Source organism: Calypte anna, chromosome 7 (assembly GCF_003957555.1).
Source record: "Calypte anna isolate BGI_N300 chromosome 7, bCalAnn1_v1.p, whole genome shotgun sequence".
Taxonomy (NCBI): Eukaryota; Metazoa; Chordata; class Aves; order Apodiformes; family Trochilidae; genus Calypte; species Calypte anna.
In genome coordinates, this window is record NC_044253.1 from 26,567,958 (window position 1) to 26,584,045 (window position 16,088).

A 16,088-nucleotide genomic window follows, 5' to 3' on the forward strand; every position below is an offset into this window, starting at 1 on the left:
AGCCAATAAAACTTAAAATAAAAAGCCATGCTGAATACCTGTTATACTTTACTTCTTTAAGGAATATTCTAGTTTAATAAACCATCTTGATTTTAAGTAAGTAACAATCAAAGTTCACAAAGACTTTTTACATGACCACTGACTGAACTCCTTATGCTACTGCAAACTAATGGTTGCTTCATGAGTTCAGAAATGATTTACAGATATTATTTATTAGCATGCTAGATGGCAAAACAATATAATATTTACCTAATAAAGTCTAAGTAATTGCTAAAATACACAATATTGTTTGTATAGTTCTTAGAATGCATAATGCACTTAGGTTTGTTTCAAAGGCTTCAGCTTTAAGCATGCTTCATGCTAAAGCTATTAAGAAATTTAAAGCAAGAAAAGCTGATTTCTGGTAGCTGAACTCTGTAACATGCTGGTAGTGCCATAGAAGAGCCTAGTCCCCAAATGGCTGTTAGCTATTGATGCTACCTAAAACAGCTTTATTTTTGGAAAAAAAATAATAAATTAAAGACCCTTTACCAGGTATCTTAAATGAACATCCCCAGCTACAACAGGACAACATTGAAAGCTGAAATATTCAGCTGTATGGCTGATTTCTTAACCTGCACGTGGAAAAGAGACATCCAGGGCTGAGGGATGCAAAGGAAAAATGATTCAGCACCATCTGGACATCATCCCTAAAAACATACCTGGGCATTGAACACTGTCAACACGGTCAAAACCAGTTAAACTGCTCATACAGTTTGCCAAGATGTGTAGAGAACAGGTAGAATATTTAGCTTTCCTCTCATCTATATATCTATTTATCTATATCTATATATACACACACCTACACCTCTTCACTTGGGAGTAATATGTTCAGTTCTCACAGCCCTCAAAATGCAGCAGAAGCAGAAATAGCCGATTCCACATACAGAAAGAACATGGGTGTTTAAAACAGAGAACTGAACCCAGCACCTCCAAGACTCATCTGCAAAGAGGTAACTGTGACACAAAAGTAAAGAACATATTCACAGAGCTCCTGTCTACAGCCAGGAAACCTCAGGTACAATTCCCACCACCAGAACAAATGAGCAAAAAATTCTGGTAGCACTGGAAAAGATTTAATAGATAATGTCATGTATAGGGGTGGATGATCTTTAAGGTCCTTTCCAACCCAAATCATTCTGTGACACTATAATTCTATAACACTTTGGTCACAATAACCAATACCTCCAAAACCAGTGATGAAAATGACTGCAATGCAGCAAAAAGAGAAAGCTTTCAGGACATCCAGATCAATATTGGAGGATCTACTCTTCCACCCATGCCCTGGGAAGCAGCCACAGATGCAGCAGAAGAGCCAAATTCTACTAGTTCAGGAAAAGATGAACACACAGCAGAGGGAGGTGAACCAGCAAAGTGATTTTCCTGACCAGGGCCATGATGACTTGGCATTTAATAAAACCAAATAAAACATTTAATAAATGTTTTAATAACATTTAATATTTAATTAATGTTTAATAAACATTTAATAAAACCAAAACTACCATTTAAACTTTCATCCCCAGAAGTTACCCAAAAGACCTGGAGTGTAGCAGAAAAGCCAGTGGAAAGAGAAGCACTTCACTCTATCATCTCCATTTAGAAAGTAATTCACTGTCTGAAAGGAAACCTGTTCAGATCTTCAGTTGCTCTTAAGCAAATCCAAGTTAAAAAAAAAAAAAAAAAAAAAAAAGTTTATTTTATCAATCAACTTTTAAACTAGCAAAAGAGGTTCTTATTGTGTGATGCAAGTTTTGCTGCAAGGCATGTTGCAACTATCAAAGCAGTCAGTGCCTGAGCAATAATAAATGTAACATTAAAGAACAAAATTTGGTCCAATACCATCAAGAATTTGTTCATAACAGAGGTGAGCATATTCTGGTATAAACTGTTTAAATTACCAGGACAGCAAATATATCTGGTTTTGCTTAACTAGTCTTCCATTCCCCACTTCAGTTTTGTTTATTACCAGTATAACTGTGGTACCAGTCCTTTTGCATTCTCTCATTAATGTATTTACCATCAGTTAATGTCAGAAAATATATAAACCTTTAATAACCACCACCAATAACTACAGAGACTGTTTGCAACAGGCATCAGCATGGCTTTTGAAAGTTTTTAATACTCTCTGGATTACTAACTGAAGCACCAGTAAGCTCTAGTCACTATTGCAACTCTGTTCCATTAAAAAAACAAAAAGAAAAAAACAACAAAAAAATGTGATTATCATTTTGAGAAACTGAAGTTTGAGTGCACTGCCCTGATGTGTCATGAGAAGAGGAGTATTTGAAAATATTTACCTTGCAGCCAAGACTCATTAACTGTATTTCAGTTATCAGAAAAATAATCCTGATTTTAAAGAAGGGATGATGCTGTAAAATGGGGTGTGTCTGGTCACTAGTTTAGAGCCAATTCACATTATAAAAAAATATTCAAATCCTGGGAAATAAAAAATGTTATAGGATCAGCTGAGGATCACTACCTAGTAAAATAAGACTATATTTAATGGAATCCAGATGATATTGTCCAGCTGCAAAATTATTAAAACCCCACAGCACATAAGTACATGAGATGTGATGTAAGATTTTCAATTTTGAAGCACCAACTTGAATTCATCTCTTAAGTCATTCAACATTAATATCCAAAGTATCAGATCTTTTCCAAGGTATTTTAGGTACCTAGACATCCTTTTAATTTTTTCCAAGTCCTTTTGAAAACATGGCTGTTGATTGTTTGAAAGCTCTACCCAAGCTCTGATACAACTTCAGAATTTTGCCCCATACACATGGAAACCTACTGAAAAACAGAAACTCCATGAAAATGTGGATGCTTAGGAAGACACATAGAACACACAATCCCTCTACATGATTTAATAATTATGACATTGGCAGATAAAGTGTATGGAGATCTTAATGCTTCATTAGTCTGAACAGTATCAGTCTTCATTCATAATTAGCTATTTTAATAGGTATCAATTCATAGGTGTTAGTGCATCTTCTGAACTATTAAACTGATTTATATACAGACACTTCTCCATTAGAATTAAAATATCAGCACCCAGAGCACAAAAATATTGAAAAATATTTGGATCACAGTAAATAATCAGGTCAGTGAAACAAGGATACAGGGGAAAAGGCATTTAAATACAGACACAAATTGCAGTTACAGTGTCATTATGTGAGGTCCGAGTACCAGCCAGTTTTATTCCTGTACCTCTATGTTTCTCCAGGCTGTTCCTCTTGGTTTCTTACACATACACAAAAGGCTAGCAGTATTAATTTTAGACTCCTTTTTTCCCCAATGTGAAAATGCAAATTACTTGGGATATTCAAAAAATAATCTAGTTTCCAGAAAGGAAGCAAATACAGTATTTAGTCACTTACACTTACTAACAAAAGCTGGTGGCACAATCAATTGCAACATAGCACCTTTAAAGATGTAATTATTTACCTCTTTGCAAAGCCAGGTACAACTGCCTATTAAACACAGTTAAAACCAACCTCAAGACTAAAATTGTCACTTAAATCTTGCCCAAAGAGACAAACGACTAATGCAGGTGTTAGGCAGATGAGGAAGAAGGTTTAGTGATCATTGCACCGTTTGTTAAAAAGCTTCAGTCAGCAAAAACCTCCAAGGAGGTTATCATCCAAATGATGGCAAAATGGAATCAAACAAATAAAGTTTATATCAACCTACTTCCTGAGGAGGAAGCACTGATACCACAGACCTGGTATCACAGGTGATAGTCTTGTCCAACTTAGCACTTAAGCAAAAATGAGATTATTACAAACTTCCTCATCCATTGGCCAGGATTCAGTCTTGAGTCCTTGCAGTGCAAATCCATTGAACTGGTGGTCACAAGGCTACAAGGGGTGACTCCTGGCTGGCACAATCAATCACAGAATGGTTTGGGTTGGGAGGGGCCATTAAAGGTCATCTATTTAAAGCCCCTGCCATATCCATGGACACCTCTCACTGGATCAGGTTGCTCCAAGCCCTGTCCAACCCAGCTTTAAATGTTTTCAGGGATGGGGCTTATACCACTTCGCTGGTCAACCTGTTCCAGTCTTTCACAACCCTCATTGTAAAACAGGTCTTCCTTGTATCTAGCCTAAATCTCCCCTATTTTAATTTTAAACCATCACCCCTTGTCCTACAGGCCCCACCATTCTTATATGCCCTCTTCAAGTACTGGAAGAGCTGGGCCCTTCTGGAGATTGTAATTTCCTGCTGGTAATTCCTCAGTAACAAATCACAAATAACAATAACCTGGCCCTTCATTCCCTGGCACTCTCAGGAGCAACACCACAGGGTTGGGTTCCTTACATCTGGCTCAGTTACCATGGAAAACACTGTGGGCCAGAATTCAGTCCTGATAATACCCCCATCACCTTCTCTCTTCCACCTCAAACCCTGAAGCCCCAACCTGACCACAGCCCAGGTACAATGCAGGTGACCACAGCTGTAGTGGCAAACACTGGGGGAGTCAAAAGACCTACAAACATGTGCCCTTGTTTTGCTACTTAGAGGAATCTTCTCTAATCATCAAATCATCCGTAAGCCAGAGGTTTTGATTAACACCAGATCTTCTCCATGTTACGCTTGGGGTATTGTGTTTCAAGCTATGGAAATCACTCAGAAGGGTTCGGGTAGTCTTGAATTCACCCAGCTATCCTGTCACTGAAGAAATCTCAGAAAGTGTAACACAATGATGAATTAAAATTCCTTTTTGCACTGACCAGTACTCAGTTAATCTCAGGGAATGTGGTTTTTTTGTTTTGTTGATTGAGGTTCTTTTTACAGATATGATCTTTTCACTTTAAACCCAAAATTCTAAAGATCAAACACTAAGACTTCAATGAGAAGTTTTGAGAAATTATTTAAAAGTTAAGTTTGGTTTCCCTAACAAAACACAGGAAGAACACTCTTCCCAAATATTAATAAGTGATAAGTTACAAATTCAGGATTCAGGGCTGTATGATTTATTCCCATAGGAAAGCACATCTTGCCTCACAAGTATATTTCATCATACTAAAACAACCTTAAACAACATACCTTAATTCTTACCAAACCAAAAATGCTGTACTGAATATTGTTCTGCTGTTAACATTTAGGAAAGCTTTACATGTGAATTTATGTATAGGTAACATGTAATATAATTTTACCAACTTAGACATACTGTCCACTTATCTGTCACTGAGGATGTACCAAAATTTTGCATACTTGTCTAAACCTGCTCGGTTATTAAGCAAAGAAACAGTTCATGAAAAAAAATATAGTTGAAGAACAACCAAAAAAGTCCATAAAGAGAGAACACAATAAAAATCAAGAGCAGGTTGAACTTATACCTGCAATCGTGCATGAGTGCCTGACACCTAAACCCAGTACCATTTTCTGTGTATCAGATCCATACAGAAAAAGTGCCTATTGGGTTAATAAATGCAGGCTGGAAGTATAAAAAACATTGAAAATAATAAACAGGGATATTTAAGTATTTATGCTATTCTTATTCAATAACTCCCCAGCATATTTAACAGACATAATATCCTCCCTCTAGTTACCTTCTCCTCCGGGCTTGGCGCGTTGCCTTGATCCTTTTGTTGAAGGCTGCCTTGATATTCCTGCAGGACTTTCATTCTTAAAAAAAAAGCCCACAAACTTACACAATTGTATATTAAAATATATATAAATTTATATATAAAATTCACTTACATGTGTTGCTTTTTTATCTGTATGTATTATACATAAAAAATATTCACTTACAAAACTGAACCACATATATAAGATTATTTCAAGTCTGTTTTCCTCAAAGTCTGCACGTATTTTTCCAGGCTACATGCTAGCTATTTTCTTTTAAATAAACCTATAGTATTAGATTCCATTACTGTAGAAGCAACTTCCAAATGTGAACTAAAAGTATCCAAGGCAGAGCAATCTTGTCAAACCTGTAGAGCACCTCTGATGCCACTGCTGGTCTTTGGATACCATACTTAGCTACCAGTGAGCTACCCAAATGAGTAAGATGCTTACAGCTTCCTGTATGTTTCAGCTACATCAGATACACAGGTTAAAGATTCCTCTTTAGCCTTCTGGGAAGTCTTCTTAATCTCTTTCCAAAATAGAAGCAAAGACTAAAAAACTGAGCCACTAGATTTGCATAATACTTTACTAAAATTGCAACTTTCCTGGACAAAGGTCCTGGACAACCTAAGAATCAGATCCTGCCAGAAATTCCAGCAGAGAAGCAATGGATGATCTGAAGGTGCAAATAGAAGAGGAAGGAGAGTAAGCATTCAAGAGTGGAAAAGATCAAACTGGAGGAAAATTCAGGCCACTTCTGAGGGCTCTGACTTTAGTCCAACAGTGATTCAGAGAGGCTAGGAAATGAAAACAGGAGAGCACATATGAGAATTATTTTCTTTTCTCTGGCTATAGCTTTCACTTCCTGAAGTCAAGAGCACCTGACAGACCATACATGTCAATGTTTCAGTGGTCAGATGTGCTTGGAAAGGAGCAAGTTAAATCAGCAGGTCCACTTGGCTGGATGTTGGGAAAAAGATGTGCATATGCAGTAGCCTCTTATGAGATGAGATCAACACCAGTCCCAGCAGAAAAAAACCCTGTACTGTGAGGTTCCCCATGAGTGAAGGAGTAACAGGTCCATGCAGAGGTTGCACTGGAGAGGTTGAAGCACTTGCCCTACAGAAGACCCTTCAAACAACACCCTGGCAAGAGAGGACAAAGAGGCACATCGTTGAAAGCTGCCACTATTTACTACAGGTAGGACATACTACAGATTTACTACTCAAGATACACTCTATCTGAGCCACAGCTGAGGCTGAAATGCCTTCAGAGAAGGTGTAAAGAAAGACTTCTACCAGCCCAACAAAACCCCTGGGTAAAGGATCAGGATGTGAAGGAGACAGTCCAGCCCCTTACACCAATCTTGGCCATCAGAAGGGGCAGACTCCACAGTGTGAGACTGATGGTGGGACTTGATGATCTTAAAGGTCTTTTCCAGCCTAAGTGGGTCTGTAACTTCTGCTTGCATGTAGAGCAGAGGCTGGAGCCAGTAATGGGATCTGTCCCACTGTGCACACACGTGGGGCTTCCTACTTCTTATAACATATAGGAAAAAATCCCATCAGCTTCCAACAAGCCATTCATGATTCTAATAACTTTCCTGACTTTTTACCTAACTCCCTGATTTCATTAACAACATTTGTCACTAAATAGGAAGCATCCACGTCTAAACACACAAGATAAAGTACAGGTGATTTATAGAATAGCATTTTGTATTTGTATGCCTTTGCATCTCATTCAAAATCCTGAAATGATGTCTATCACCTCACAGGATTTTTTCCTTTATCTGCTTTTTTGAAGTTTATGTGAATTAACAGTCCATACAGTTTGCATCCAAGATTTACTGCCAACCCTGTAGATAAGATACTGACCACACTGATAATGTAAATGAAAATTACAAATTCTTCTGTTTCTCTGCAACTGTTATCATCATTTGTTCCAACAATCTGAAGGTAAAACTGTCACCTTAAACAATGTAAAACATTTCCTTTCCATAATACCCTTCATATAGGTCAATGGACCATACATGTCATGACAGACAATAACACTACAAGAAAAACACAGAACGGTGGGAAGTATTTTCACTCAAACTACATCAGTTACAATAGAAACATCCTGACTCCACAAGGTTTCAACAATGTACCCATAGGCCCTGGAGACACAGCTACATGAACCATGAAGGAATGAAGTTCATGTCAGGAACATAGTGAAAAATTTGCTTTGAAGGCAAATTCTGCTTTTTTTCCTTGCTGTAATGCACCACAAGCTCAACAGGTTTTGACAAACAGAGAGGAAGTGCTTAATTCAAACCAGATAATCAGTGTGTGCAAACTGTGATAAACTGAGAAGCTGAACTGGGTGGAGGTGCTTTTAGGAAAGTGAGGAGGCTGTTCAAGAGCCACCCTCAGCAGATAGTTGAGGTCCTTTAGATACTCCATCTCCTTCACCTCGACTGTAAGAGAACATGCATGCTCAGAATTTCAGGTATTCAGTCACCCAACAGAAAGCCCCACATCCCACGCTTCTCAAAAAACCAGCCAAAACAGTCCTGCTTTGACATAAATTAGTTTTCACTTGCATTATCTTCATTGCATTATTACAAATTATTATTTGACCCACAACCAGAGCTACCTGTATTTTCGTTTCACTTTTTAGAAAATTCTGGCATGCTATAAAGAAAGACAGAAGTCCAAAATACATATCTAATACTGAAGCAGTTAATCTTAGTCTACCTTAATTACTACCACCTTTCACAGCTACAACACTATGCTAGGAGCAAAAAAGTTTACATACCATTAAAGTCTGGCTCTATAGGCCCATGGGCCACATCTGGTGCACTCAAGCAGCTCTTGGGTGATGTAATTATTAGCACAGGTGGAGAAGGACTTGAGAATAGGTGCTGAGGCTTCTGGAGGAGCTGATTCAGTCATTTATTTATGTCAGGTAGTGACTACAAACACCCCTTAACGTTTTTTGTAGAGCCACATGTGCACGCTGGCAACAGGTGCAAAGTAAAAGCTAAAATTTAATCACTATGGTAGCACACAAAAACATAAATCCCAGAGTATTTATGATTTGAGTCTTTCCAAAGGGAGATAAAATAGGTCATTCTTCTCCTTCAAACTCACAGGCTCCAAGACTTTGAAAAGTAGCCACAGGGGCCATTAAAAGAAATCTTACACTTCATCTCACACTATCCTGGAAAAAGCATATTAAAATGAAGGCCTAGATGGATGTTTGCACACTTCCCAGTTTTGAGTAATTACATTTCTATCTGGAGAGGATACAGCAGCCTGCTGTAAGCTGTGCAATCTGCTTTTTTGTCCTCATTAACAACCTTTAAATAAACTGGCTTTCACTTCAAGACATAGGAAAAGAGTAATTTCCAGTGTTTCAGGTCAAGAAGAGGAATATGGTTCAAAAAGACACCCTGTCAAACTGTTAATTTTGCCCCCTTTCCATTCCAACCTCTAAATTAATGAAATGATGTCATGAATAGTTTTATCAGTGACTTCTCTACTGCTCTCATAGTTAATTCTGTACATGCTTGGACACAGCTCCTCTAGCCAGGGTCCACTCCACTTCTGAAGGCAGAAAAAAAACCCCACCCAAGAAAGAGAGGGGGGCAATTCATAAGATCAACTGACCACTGGGATTTTTCCCCCTCTAATTATAGCAAATGATAATTTGCTAATAATAAACAAGAATTAAGTCTGTGAATAGGATTCTAATTCAATTAATGCTCCACAATACTTTTTTACTAATTAGACCCACTGTGGCAGGAGGTATATTTGCATGTATACTGCCAATAGTGTGTGTGTGAATAGGTTTTATACAAATAAAACTACATAAATGTATATACATTTTATATAAATACAACTACATAAACACATTTTAATTTTTTTGCAACAGACTATTCCTCAAGAAATAAACACAGCTCATTTCTAATACTTTTACTGTAAGCTATGTATCACACAAAGACATTTCTTGCTCTTTTCCTCAAACTGTCCATATTTCTAATAGTCATTCTTAAAATGGCTACTGTGAGTAACAAGCATAATTTATTGGCAACAGCAACAAGGAAAGATCTCTATTTGCTAACATCAATTTGACTGCTGTGGTGATAAAACTTTTTAGGAAAATGTAGATGAGTAATCTTTTCTTCAAATGAAGGCTTGCAAAATGATGCTCTACTCTTAGCTGTTGCTAATTAAAATCACTATTAGAAAAATTCTACTTTTCAAAATTGCAATTTTAATGATGGATTTCTATTATATGAGCCAGTTATGAATAAGCAACACAATAAAGAGAGGGCTGTTCACAGCACCAGATTGAAAATATTTGAGCTATATCCAGCAGATTTCCATGGAATGAATCTCACTTCTGCTCCTAGGGCAGTTACATCCTTTTTACATTCAAAAGTCATTTAATTATATAGTTGAGATGAGTTCCAACAGAAATAGAAGTTCATTAGATACGACTTAGAAGCTGATTCAAGTGACCAGTTCCTGAGCAATGCAGTTTGTAGGGCAAAAATAAAAGGCATTATAGTAGTGGCCAAAAGTGACAGGATATTGCAAAAAGCTTTAGCCAAGAGTTTCGGCAGCCTCCTGTGAAATGGAAGGGACTTTTGCAATGTGTTTGGACTTCAGGGCAAATGACATACCTGTTCTGCAGCCACTTTGATATAAACAGTCACATAAGCTCTACGACCTGAATCACCTTTTGTCAAAAAAAAAAAAGCTATCTTTATTATTTAGAAGCCACACTATGAAATATCTTTTTTTAAACAAGACTTTTACCTGAGGTGGACTGAAGGCTCACTGAATACAGCTCAACTTGCTGTGATCACAAACCACATGGTATGCAACAACTTGCCTTGAAGCATCAAGTAGTCTGTTTCTAAATGCCATGTGTTATCCAAATGTCTCTTTTTTATTTCCTACTTATATTTGCTTTCTTTTAGTTCCACAAAATTAAAGATATCTATAGTGATGAATATTCCATGCTGGGTAACATACAGAGTTCCTTTAGTACCAGAAAAACACATACATTTAAAAATTAAAAAAAAAATAATTAAAATTTGACTTTTCAAAATGTAAGTAGCATTTTAAAGCTGGCCTCTGATAATTAGCAAGAAAAAATAGACTTGCACAAACAGATAGCATCTTATTTAGACTCAACTCATAGGAGAAAAGCCAGGAACTAAACTGAGTGATAAAGCTGAGTGATAGCTTTGCTGGGCATGTAGGATATGGGGAAAAAATGAAATCTAAATTAATTTGTTCTCTAAAGTAAATGCAGCATAGAAGCCATTCAGCCTGAAATCCCACAGACATGTCTTATGAAATGAAAGTTCCCACTTCCCCACTGCTTTTTCACCCAATGCTTCCATGCCCCTGTGCTGCCAAACAGTGTGTCTGAAGAAAAGACCTCATTCGAATACAGAAGAAGCAAGACGAAAATCAAGTGGAAGACAGATAGCTCATTATGATGTGAAGCCACTTAAGACTAAGCTTGGAAAAAAACCCAGAAGGTCTGCTTCAAATTGTTACAAAAAAGCTAAAGACAGATGCTGAAAATTTATTAATTATGCAGCAGAGACTACAAAATATGATTCAATGTTCTCTGTGTGCATAAAGGAGTAAGTTGTTTCCCTTATTTTTAATACTTTTGTTTCACTGCTGCATGACTTAAATGGAGTTGCAGTAGCCTAAATCAGGGTAAAACCCTGGGAATCAAGGCACTACCCTGCTGTGAAACTGCTCTGAGGTCAGGAAGATCAACCCCAGTCGATTAGATGCATTTCTCATTTATTTCATGTTGGAATGTCCTCTGAATCCCTTTGTGCTGCCATCTTAGCTCTCCAGCTCTAAAAATTCATTTGGAACATTTTAATTTAATTTCTCTCCTCCACGGTCTTAAGATGGTGTTTGTTTGTCATATACTGGTCTAAAGTGTGTGTTTTCATCACCAAAAATCTAAGCAACATCTCCTGTTATGCAAGTAAGCAGAGGAAAGCATGTCATCTAGATTTAAGGTAATAAGCCCATATGCCTTGGAATCAATCCCAAAAGCACTTAAGATGGGAAATGAAACTTTACTGCCCCAGTGTATTACTGTGGTGCCCAAGAGCACTACCATAGTTTGGAATAAGGCTCAGAATTTCCATTAGAAACCCAGTTTGCAGGAAGTTTAACCTGGCCATGAACATTTGCTTCAGGCTAAAAACTATTTTATAAGCTCTCTCTCCAAGTGCCAATAATTTAAAAAGTTTGTTTGGATTTCAGTCAAAGAATAGCTATAAATTTGTCATCTCATGTAGAAGACACAATGATGTCAGTGGCTCATAGACTAACAGAGACTCCTGCTAAACTTGGGATCCTGCCTATTTTTTCCTAGTCTGAGTTGCTTTAGGTAATTTATTGAAGTCTCCTTCTTTAAAACATTTAGCCATATGGCTCTGTAATTCCCAAAGTTGCCTCAGGTATTCAAAAAGCAGCAGATGCAGTGGTATCACAAGCAGCAGCTACTGTTCTTGGGGAATCAGGGAGCTGCTGTTCTGGCCTACAATCATCCAGCTGCAAAACACAGGCCTGGACACAGCATTGCACTCATTTTCTTTCCAAAACAGTAATTTATATTAAAGTACAAAAGAAAAAAACCAACCAAACAAAACAACAAAACTTTCCAAGACAGACTCACAGGAATAAACTGAAAGCTTTGAACAAATAAATATTCTTCCTGAGCTACCCAACATATCAATACACAGGAATAAAATTTGGAAAATTAATTATACTGAGTAGACGTTTTTTGTCAAAGCTCAAAGAAATTTAAAGAAACAAGCTAGCAAAAGAAAAAAACCAAAACAACAAAACAAACAACCAAACAAGTTTCTATTTTATAGAACTTGTCATCTACCTATCTTTTAGTCCTACATTCTTCTAATGCAGACTCCCAAACCATTCTAAAATGCAACACTTTCAATATTCACCTTCCCAGATCTTCTCTGCTACTAACCTCATCATCTGGCTGGCACTTGCTGTCTTTAGTTGGCTTCTGTGTTCTTCTAAGCATGGATTCCTCAAAATCTGCAGACTGAAAAGAAATTAATTGCTTTAGATTGAGTGTGCTTACAAGAAACTACTTACCTGAATAACATAAATGTGCATAGAGTAGAACTGAGCACATCACAAGGCACATCCAACTACCTTATCCATCTTCCTGCCCTCTTTACCTTCTCTACCTTGCATGAGAGAATAAGCAAGCAAAACCCACAGTTAAATATTGTTCTGAGTAATACAGAGAAAGCAAGAATACCTAAGGCCAGCACACAGGTACTGACAGAAGTGTTTTCTCACATGTAGCAAAGTTAAACTACCCTTACAAGAAGCATCTTTGATGTCCATTACACCTGGATTTCTACCATGAAGAAACATGCAACAGAGCAGCAAAGGAGAACAAGAAATGCTTAGGAGGAAGAAAAGAGAAGATATCAAAAAAAAAAATCCTAAACAACAGAATGAAAGGCAGTGAAGAGATGGTTTTTATGGACTTTAAACTGAAAAGGACAGAAGTGTTAAAAAAGAAAATGGTGGATGTGCCTCTTCTCAAAGATGTCACATGATGTGCAGAATCTAGTACAAATAGACCACCCCTGCAAGAACCTGACAGGCTTCCCAACAGTTCTCTCCAGAAAAAGGAAATTAAGCTGGAAGCCAGCAGTTTGATCTAGTAAGACAGTGAAAAATACAGATGTGTAATTCCATCCTGTGTGTTCTGCTACAGAAGAAGTAAGCCCAATAGAGACTAGTTATGGCCCAAAGGAATCTCTTCAACTCCATCTTGCCTAAAAGCTGGCCACAGCTGCTACAAGAGGGTGCACTGCTGGGAGGACAGGTGAGGATGTAAGTACACACAGTTGCAGTACTCCCTGCCACTTCTCTCTGCCAAACATAACCTAGTGTGAGCAGCAGAATTCACACATGCAGAGTTAAAAGAAACTGCTAATTAGATGTTCAAGAAGCATGGTCAGATGAGTCTGATGACTCAAGTCAAGACATATCATGACAGAGACATGAAGATACATACATGGCCTCAGTCACACTCTTCTTACCAGATCAAATCCCCACTAAAACTTTTGCTTCCTGACAGTAATGGCTGTTAAATCAAGTACTTAATAGTTAAAAATGAGCAGAGAATACGAACATGCAATAACAAACTTCCAGTCCTTACCACAGATTGCCAAAAGTTATTTTCTCTGAAATAAGATTTGAATTACCTTTTTTTCTGCTTTCTCCCTTCTGTGTTCTTTTAAATGTTCCCCATCTTTTTCTCTGTCCCTTTGTCGTTCCTTTTCCCTATCTTTTCCTCTGTCCCCATCTTTCTCACGTTCTCTGTCCCTAGATTTATCCTTGTCTCTTCCTTTCAATACACCCTTTTCTCTTCCTCCTTCATTTTTTTTCTCTCTTTCCTGCCCTTTTCTTCCATGTGCAAGATCATCTTCTTGTTCTGTATCTCCTTTCCCCCTGTTTCTTTCTGTTTCTCTTTCTTGCTTGGTTGCTCTGCTTCTGTTTCTTTCCTTTTCTTGTTTTTCTGCTTCCTTAAAGGTGTCTTTTTCAGAGTCTTTGTGCCTGTCTTCATTATTCTTCTGTTTATCACTTTCCTTTTTTTTTTTTTCACCCTCTTTCAAATCTCCTTTATGTTTTCGGTCTTTCGAGCTTCTGTCTTTAATTTCAGTGTCTCTTCTATCCTAAAAAAAAGTAAAAAGTAGAAATTAATTCCAATACATGGCAACTCTATCCCAAAGTTACTTTACAGATGAAAATGAAAATTAGAAAACAAAATCAAGCCAAAGAAACCATAGTGTTAGCCCCTGTACCCCAAAAAAGCTGTAAAAGCCCACCTCTTTTTCTCTATGTTTTTTTTGTTCCTCTGTTGTAGACTCTCTGATTTCCTTATCTTGAGATTTAGAGGATGGAGGTTTTCCTTTAGATTCAGGTTTTTCCCCAGCTAAGACCTTTTTTACAGCAACATCACTAGACAGCTGCAAGGAATAGAAAAGCATCACTGAAATTAGTGTATTAATATACTATATAGCTCCTTTCTTGCTATCTCTCCAATGAACATGCCTGGAGTTTTTTTCCTGTTGGGTTTTTGTTTTTTGGTTTTTTTGGTTTGCTGGTTTGGTTTTCTTCCTTGGGTTTTTTGGGGGTCTTTTATTTCTGCTCTTTTGGAAACATTCTCTCAGGGGATAAAATCACCTAACACTTGCTCAATTAGCAACAGTCACTAAGGAAAACTACACTAACAATTACTTTCATTAAACTGCAGTTACACTGCATCTAATTCGTTACATCATTTAGAAAAGTTATCATCAGGTTCTCATGTCCAAATAGCAAGGAGTTTGACTACATTACAAAAAAAAAAACAAACAAACCAAACCAAAACATTGCTGGGAAAGTCTTCTTCCTGACACAGGAACAGCTTACCCTGGGATTGATTCCTGATTCTCTCCTGGTCTGTAAATCCAAAACTGTGAATTTTTGTGGGTAAAAAAATAGCAAGCAGCAGCACATTGAAGAGATTACTTTCTTTACAGAATTGAAGAAAAGGAGATAAAATCAAAGGTGGCAGCATCTGGTCATTCAATTAATGTGTCTGCGTCTTTAAGTTTTAAAAGTTCTAAAGCTTCCTAATGTATGTTATTAAATAACCAATGAGGAAGGTGAAAAATAAACAGTACATAATAAAAGCACTGAAATATCCAGAATGTATTTGTGTGGGGACTTGGCTCAAACTCCACTAAAGATCATAAACTCTCTCTCTGTTATTATCATTATTATAAGAGGAAACCCAACAATTATCTTGTGTAATAATTCAAAATAGCAGAGGAGTATCAATAAGCACTCTGTTGCAAATAAGCTCTGATAATATGTCACCATATGTATAAAATATATAGATAATGTCATACCTTGTTCAAGCAACACTTCCCAATTGCTTGAAGGAATTCATTGGTTTTTTCAGGTTCATGTCCAGCCACCACACGCGCTGGTTTCACTGACAGTGGCTCTCCTGTTACCATGACAACAGTATCAATTGCCTTCTGAAGGAAGCTGATTTTGGCATCTTTATCCTGGTAAAAGAGCAATGAAGAAATAATACGAAGACTCCCAAATAACTGCACACACCACCTCAAGACCAATAAAACTCTGATGGGAAGAAGAGTTGCAGAAAGCATCCGCACAACAAGAGCAGCACGTGGTTTGTTGGGGCAGGAAAGAGGCTGCCCCTGATTTATCATTAGCTTTTTATTCTGGATTGAGAAACTGCAGCTCTGATGAACTCTGAACTGCAACGACCAAGATGAAAGCTTAAATATGCCTTTTTTAAATGTTTATTATTTAGCTCGAGTGCTCCACTTAAGTTCTATCTTAATGGATTCCAACTTAAGATAAAGTTTTGTTTAA

The 16,088-nt window shown here is 37.3% G+C and overlaps 1 protein-coding gene across 4 annotated transcripts in view; it reads right to left on the reverse strand.

The window, feature by feature from the left end:
- Window positions 1–16,088, reverse strand: part of TRAF3IP1 (TRAF3 interacting protein 1) — a 41,145-nt gene that overhangs the window by 20,877 nt on the left and 4,180 nt on the right. For 3 of the 4 annotated variants that reach the window (XM_030454147.1, XM_030454146.1, XM_030454149.1), the window contains exons 3-7: window positions 15,593–15,754; window positions 14,525–14,665; window positions 13,901–14,371; window positions 12,640–12,717; window positions 5,598–5,673 (exon numbers count right to left, since the gene is read on the reverse strand). In XM_030454147.1, the coding sequence (XP_030310007.1) occupies window positions 5,598–5,673; window positions 12,640–12,717; window positions 13,901–14,371; window positions 14,525–14,665; window positions 15,593–15,754 (928 nt within the window). The remainder of the gene's footprint in view (window positions 1–5,597; window positions 5,674–12,639; window positions 12,718–13,900; window positions 14,372–14,524; window positions 14,666–15,592; window positions 15,755–16,088) is intronic. The other variant, XM_030454148.1, reaches the window with a different exon arrangement.